The sequence below is a fragment of the Girardinichthys multiradiatus genome, chromosome 13 (genome assembly GCF_021462225.1).
Source record: "Girardinichthys multiradiatus isolate DD_20200921_A chromosome 13, DD_fGirMul_XY1, whole genome shotgun sequence".
NCBI classification, from domain to species: Eukaryota; Metazoa; Chordata; class Actinopteri; order Cyprinodontiformes; family Goodeidae; genus Girardinichthys; species Girardinichthys multiradiatus.
Genome location: NC_061806.1, coordinates 20692129 through 20699607, shown reverse-complemented (window position 1 = coordinate 20699607; position 7479 = coordinate 20692129). Strand labels below are relative to the sequence as shown.

General features: G+C 42.2%; 1 protein-coding gene across 1 annotated transcript; it reads left to right on the top strand.

Moving 5' to 3' along the window:
- Positions 1-581: 581 nt before the first annotated feature.
- LOC124879728 (ladderlectin-like) lies at positions 582-2023 on the top strand. Its single transcript, XM_047384450.1, has one exon. The coding sequence runs from the start codon at positions 755-757 to the stop codon at positions 1241-1243; it is 489 nt and encodes a 162-aa protein (XP_047240406.1). The 5' UTR covers positions 582-754; the 3' UTR covers positions 1244-2023.
- The last annotated feature ends 5456 nt before the right edge of the window (positions 2024-7479 follow it).

Below are 7479 nucleotides of genomic sequence, written 5' to 3'. Positions count from 1 at the left end.
ACATTTGTTCACTTTAGGTGCTCTCTTAAGGCCTAAGGTGCTTTGTGACTAACTTTTAACTTAATGAGGTAAAAATCTAAGATTTTTCTTAAAAAGTCACTAGGAGCTACTTTTAGTGTGAATACGGGTCCAGGAGCTCAGATAATTTTAAAATGACAATTTACTCACTATTTTACTGCTTCTGCTGTGATGTCATCTGAAGACAGCAGAACTGCAATCTGATGCAAAAACAGGTGCAAACGGCCGGACTTTATGATTGTGTAATTTGTGAAAAACATGCTGTAAGTTTACTGCAAAAATAAAGCAGGTATTGTGCAAAATGTGCAGAAACAGGCTTTTGCAGGTCCAAACCTATTTCAAAACAGAAAGAATGATGAAACATAATCCTAATATAATGTAAATGCTATTTTTTTTTATTTATCAAACTTCTTCTGTCTTTGTCAAATGAGAAAGTAGCACGGAAAATCCTCAGCTAGACAACTATGGAATCAGTGATATCTGTACAACCATAATGATAACATAATTCCATGAGAAGGAAACAGATAAAGAGTTCCTATAAAGAATAGTATTTATTGGAATTCAAAATAAAAATTAGTAGCTCATTAACAGGAACAGGATAAACGCCCTTTTTGAGGAATATAAAAGAAACCAGGTTAACTTCTGTCTCTCCAGAACTCTCTTCAACATCCTTCCCTGCAGATAAACTCCTGCAAGACATCAAAATCTCTCAGAACCATAAACATCAGACTCCAAGATGATCTTATTGCTCTTCTTGTTTGGCCTTTCTTTGGCCGCTGTGGCTCCTTCAGACGGACAGGAGATGAAGCTACTGCGTAACGGCTGCCCCTTGTTCTGGTACGGCTTCAACGGCCGCTGCTACAAGTACGTCGCCACATTGATGACGTGGGGTGAAGCAGAGCAGCACTGCCTGTCCCAAGAAGCCAACCTGGTGTCAATCCACAGTCTGCAAGAAGAGAACTTTGTCAAAACGTTGATCGGAAACTTTGATCCTGCTCAGGGAGTCAACTGGATCGGACTTACTGACGCTCAGAAGGAGGGAGCATATTTCTGGTCTGATGGATCTAAATTGACCTTTAGTTTTTGGAATGCAGGAGAGCCAAACAACTCCGGAGGACCCGAATCGTGTGTGCACACTAATTGGGGTTCAGCCAGGAAATGGAACGATAAAATGTGCACAGATAAATACGCCTCTGTTTGTAAAGCTCGCCTAGCTTGTTATTAGCTGTTAAAATGTGATTGTGAATCTGCTCTGTGGTTTTAAATGTGTTGATCAGAAAATATCCGCCTTAACATGATGGATAAAACATGCAAAACCTTTTGTGCAATTTGTTTTCTGGTATAATTTGACTTTTGTTTATCATTTTTTATAAATATTCTTTTGTCTGTAAAGCTTGCATAGTTTGCTGAGATTGTTATTCTTTAAATGTGTTGATCAGAATATATCAACTTAACATGTTGGATAGAAAGTAGGCAATTATTTGTATAAAACTTTCTTTTGATGAAGTGTGAAGATATTTTTTTCTTCTTGATCCAATAAAAAAAATTGTTGCTTTAAAGAAATTCGATTGAACTTAGTTTGTTTTAAACAAGAAAATGTGTAGAAAGAGATGATGATGTGTGTTTCACAGATAATGAAAATGCTTAATTTATACAGTTGTTTTGAACCTAGATTCAAAAGAACTTGCAAGGTAAAAGCTTGTTTTTGGTGGAGTTAAAAACATGATAATGTGACGCACTGTAAAAATTTCAAAGGGACATTTATTAAAATAAATGTTAACATTTTAAAGCTCAGTATTTGACAGGATCCTGAGCACCTTTGAAATTGAATTTATGACACTGAGATGTTTATTTCGGTGCATCAATAAAAAATCTAAGGTAAATAAAAAAAACTCTTGATTTATTCATTTGTTGAGGTCATAAGATCATTGTGATCCTAAAAATAAGACAATGTTAGGGCACAAGAACTGAAACGCGAATTTCATCCATTGATTAATATATTACACACCAGAATGGCAAATGGACTGAATTCATTTTATTTTATTTAGCTCTTTCTTTAACCTGGAAAGGACTAATTGAGATCAAACATCTCTTTTGCAAGAATGTCCTGTGAACAGATAATTAGATTCATGCAAGCCCCTGAAAAATCATCACATTAGTCAGACGTTCTTGTAATAGTGTCATATCTGGAATAAAGGTCTCTGAAAATTGTCTTTCAGTTACCGAGTCATCATTGTGAGATGTCTGTAATATCATGTATTGTAGGTTGTGAATAGGACCAACATGCAGACAGGAACTTGGAATGCGCATGATGAAGGTTTAATGATAAAACAGCAAACTTACTGATTTTGAACAGGGTAAACAGGACATGGTGCACAGACCAAGTAACAGGGCTTTGTAACAGAAGTATCCAGCAAACAATTATGAAAACCAGTAGGCTTATATACTGAGGGAAGAGTGAAGAATTACATTGAATGCAGATGAGTTATTCAGGGCATTGGGAACACCCGTGGAAGACAGCAGGCAGACTGAAGAAAGGTAAATAATTAACACAAATGGAGCCAAACTAGACACAACCAAGACACATCCTTTGGTTGAATGAAAATAATTTAAATATTCCATGAATATGAATAATTTTGAACTTAACTGTTTGTTCCTATTTAACATAAAGGAAAGTGGCTAAAAAAACGTGCTTCTTTTCCACGTCATATCTATGGAGGAAAACCAAAGGCACTGAAAGGCTGATCAACCTAAAAAAGGTAAAGAATGCATTAAAATTAGCTTAGGTTTAATTTATTTTCCTAAGATTTTTAGCGGTATCAACAATCATGCCACCATTGATCTTATTTAAAAAACAGTTGATTCAAGCAGAAAATGACACTTTTTCTGCTTGAATCAGCCTTTGAATAGCCTTTCTATTCCCCCCGTGAGTTCGCTTCGTTCATCCTGGTCGGTGTTTCATCCTGGTAGCCGCAAGCTAACGTGCAGGTCGCACAGCGCATGCTCGCCGACCAGATACTGAGTGTGGAGCGGACCAACCCGGACTCCTTAGTTATCGTCGTTGGCGACTTTAACAAAGGTAATCTCACCCACGAACTCCCCAAATATAGACAGTTTATTAAATGTCCGACCAGAGAGGACAACATTCTGGATCACTGTTACACCACCATCAGAGACGCTTATCACGCCGTCCCACGTGCTGCACTGGGCCAATCCAACCACATCATGGTCCACCTGATTCCTGCATACAGGCAAAAACTAAAGCTCTGCAAACCTGTTGTGAGGACGACAAGGAAGTGGAGCAGTGAGGCTGTGGAGAATCTCCAGGCGTGTTTAGGCTGTACAGACTGGGATGTGTTCAGGACTACTACCAACAGTCTGGACGAGTACACAGAGGCTGTGACTTCCTACATCAGCTTCTGTGAGGACAGCTGTGTACCATCATGCACCAGGGTGAGTTACAACAACGACAAACCCTGGTTCACAGCTAAACTCAGAAGGTTAAGACTGGATAAGGAAGAGGCCTTCAGGAGTGGGGACAAAGACATATACAGAGAGACGAAGTACAAGTTTGGCAAGGCAGTGAAAGAGGCCAAACGACTGTACTCTGAGAAGCTCCAAAACCAGTTCTCAGCCAACGACTCAGCGTCTGTCTGGAAAGGGCTCAGGCAGATCACCAACGACAAGCCGAAAGCCCCCCACTCCATCAACGACCGACGCCTCGCCAACGACCTGAACGAGTTCTACTGCCGCTTTGAAAGACAAAGAGACAGTCCTGCAACCATCCTCCACAACGCCCCCCAACAGCTGCAGCCACAATCCACCACCCCCACCTCCCCAACCTCAAGAGGAGCCTTGGCACCTCCAACCCCCACCCTGAAGTTCCCCCACCAGCCCCATACCCACGCCGGGGACGGCTCTTTCCATCCAGGAGAGGGACGTCAACAAACTCTTCAGGAGACAGAACCCCCGGAAAGCTGCTGGTCCGGATTCTGTCTCACCAGCCAGCCTGAAGCACTGCGCTGATCAGCTGTCTCCAGTCTTCACAGACATTTTTAACACCTCACTGGAGACATGTCATGTGTCAGCCTGCTTCAAGTCCTCCACCATCGTCCCTGTTCCCAAGAAGCCAAGGACCACAGGGCTTAATGACTTCAGACCCGTCGCCCTGACCTCTGTGGTGATGAAGTCCTTTGAGCGCCTTGTGCTCTCACACCTAAAAGACATCACCGACCCCCTCCTGGACTTCCTGCAGTTTGCCTACAGAGCCAACAGGTCTGTAGACGATGCAGTCAACCTAGCCCTTCACTTCATCCTCCGGCACCTGGACTCCACAGGAACCTAAGCCAGGATCCTGTTTGTGGATTTCAGCTCTGCCTTCAACACCATCGTCCCAGCTCTGCTCCAGGAGAAGCTCTCCCAACTGAGTGTGCCCGACTCCACCTGCAGGTGGATCACTGACTTCCTGTCTGACAGGAAGCAGCGCCTGAGGCTGGGGAAGCACGTCTCTGACTCCCTGACCATCAGCACCGGTTCCCCCCAAGGCTGTGTTCTCTCTCCTCTGCTCTTCTCCCTGTACACCAACAGCTGCACCTCCAGTCACCAGTCTGTCAAGCTTCTGAAGTTTGTGGACAACACCACCCTGATCGGACTCATCTCTGATGGCGACGAGTCCGCGTACAGATGGGAGGTGGACCATCTGTTGGATCGGTGAAGCCAGAACAACCTTGAGCTCAACGCTCTAAAGACAGTGGAGATGGTTGTGGACTTCAGGCAGAACCCAGTCCCACCTGTCCCCATCACCCTCTGTGACTCCACAATTGACACTGTGGAATCTTTCCGCTTCCTGGGAACCATCATCTCCCAGGATCTCAAGTGGGAGCCAAACATCAGCTCCCTCATCAAGAAAGCCCAGCAGAGGATGTTCTTCCTGCGGCAGCTGAAGAAATTCAACCTGCCAAAGACTATGATGGTGCACTTCTACACAGCCATCATTGAGTCCATCCTCACCTCCTCCATCACCATCTGGTACGCCGCTGCTACAGCCAAGGATAAAGGCAGGCTGCAGCGTGTCATTCGGTCTGCTGAGAAGGTGATTGGCTGCAGTCTACTGTCGCTCCAGAAACTGTACACCTCCAGGACCCTGAAGCGGGCAGGGAAGATTCTGGCTGATCCCTCCCACCCCGGTCACAGACTCTTTGAGACTCTCCCCTCTGGCAGGAGGCTGCGGTCCATCCGGACCAAAACCTCACGCCACAAGAACAGTTTTTTCCCATCTGCCACCAGCCTGGCTAACAAAGTCCGGAAACCACCTTGACACTCTCCCTTTCCCCCACACCCCCCCTTTTTTTTTTTTTTTTTTTGCTGACAAGACACTTGTAACTTGTAACTCTATGCGTTACATTAACGCTCAGCTTAGACTCCTGCTTTACTTGCACTGCCATAATTGCACAATGATCACCTGCACTGTTGTACCGCCCTGGTATCCTATACTGCTCTATATTTACTCTCACTCACTTAAAACTGTGCACATATATTTATATTATATTGTAGATATGTTTATACTGTTTAATTTGTACTGTATTGCACCGACTACGCCAAAACAAATTCCTTGTATGTCCAAAAACGTACTTGGCGATAAAGCTTTTCTGATTCTGATTAACAGATCTTATGCATTTTAATGTTTTTTTAATTACCTACTGTTGCTTATTTATTTCACCTTAATCTGTTTTTACATTTTTCTACTTTTATTAAAGTAGTTTTTCCTCTCCGCTGTCGCTACATGCATGCTCAGTATGAGGGATTGCTGCAAAGTCAACGCCAGCGACTGTCCACTGTCTCCATGCTCATCCAGGAGGAGTGAATGCTGCAAGTCACTGACTGGATGCAATTTGCTGGGTTTCCTTAGATAGAAAAACTTTTAACCATTTTAAATAATAAACTAAATTGGACTGCACTGTTTGATAGTTAGGATTAATTTAAATGTATGCAGATGACTTGAAATCTGTATAATTTGATTGAACTGACTTTGTAAAGTCCCTTGAGACGACGTGTTGTGAATTGGCATTATATAAATAAATTTAATTGACTGAATTAATGGTTTTATACCTGCTTCTGTAAAATTATCAATATAACAGTATTTCTTTTTCATCCACATTAATCATTTGTTTGCTTCCTAGACAAAATCCTAATGTAGGCCACATTGATAATTTCATAGGTGTTTAGCGTTATTGCAAATATTCAGCGCTAAAATAAAAAAGATCTGGTTGGACAGTAAAAATCTCTGTTATGTCTTTATATTTTACATCTTGTTTTGTACCCAACCAAACAACAGCTAGGGATGTGAGCCTAAACATTCTTTCTGGTAGGACATCGATTATGAAACACGTATTTGCGACCATAATGTTGTTCTACACATTTCACTGTTAAAAATCACTTGAAAGTTCTTCTTAACTTTAATGTTCTTCACTGAATCAACTATGATCAACAAAAGTCTAACATTGTCAAAAGAAAATTTGTACAAAAAGTTTGCCATGTTATTTTCTGATCAACACATTTAAAACCACTGAGTGGATTCAGAACCACAGCTTAGCAGCTATTTACAAGCTGGGGGAGCTTTACAAACAAAGGCGTATTTATCTGTGCACACTTTATCGTTCCATTTCCTGGCTAAACCCCAATTTGTGTGGACACACGGTTCAGGTCCTCCCGAATTGTTCGGCTCTCCATTTTTCCAAAACCTGAAGATGAGTTTAGACCCATCAGACCAAAAATATGTTCCGTCCTTCTGAGTGTCAGTGAGTCCAATCCAGTTGACCCCCTCAGCAGGATCAAAGCTTCTGATCAGCAGTTTCACAAAGTTCTCTTCTTCCTCACTGTGAATGGACACCAGGTTGGCTTCTTGGGACAGACAGTATAGCTCTGCATCAGCCCAGGACATATTTGTAGCAGTGGTCTTAGAAGCTAATCCAGAATACGGGGCAGTTGTCTTGTCCAACACCTTCTGTGTTGTACTGTATGGTTGATTCAGAATCTGAAGGTGGTGCAGCACCTACAGTCAAGCCAAAGCAGAAGAGGAAAAAGCACAGTGCTCAAATTTGGTTTCTTCATGATGTTTTGAAGTCTTGCTGGAATATCTTTGCATAAGTTGATGCTACCAAGAATCCTGCAGAGGTAGATGACTGGTTGTGTTTGTTTATACTCTTTAAAGGGGGAGTCTGAAATTTTAGGGAGATGTTATTGGCCAAAGAAATTCTACCACAGCTCAGTACCTGAACATAACCAAGCAAACATGTATTGGGCTTTCCAGGGTTACAGGATTCTGTTCAAGCCTGCCCTTTGTAACTGTTAACCTAATTTAATTAACTTAGCACAAACAGTAGTGATGCACTGTGACTTTGACTGCTTTGAGAAGGAGAACATGACAGAAACGTTTTCTATATTCTTGACATTTTCCATTGG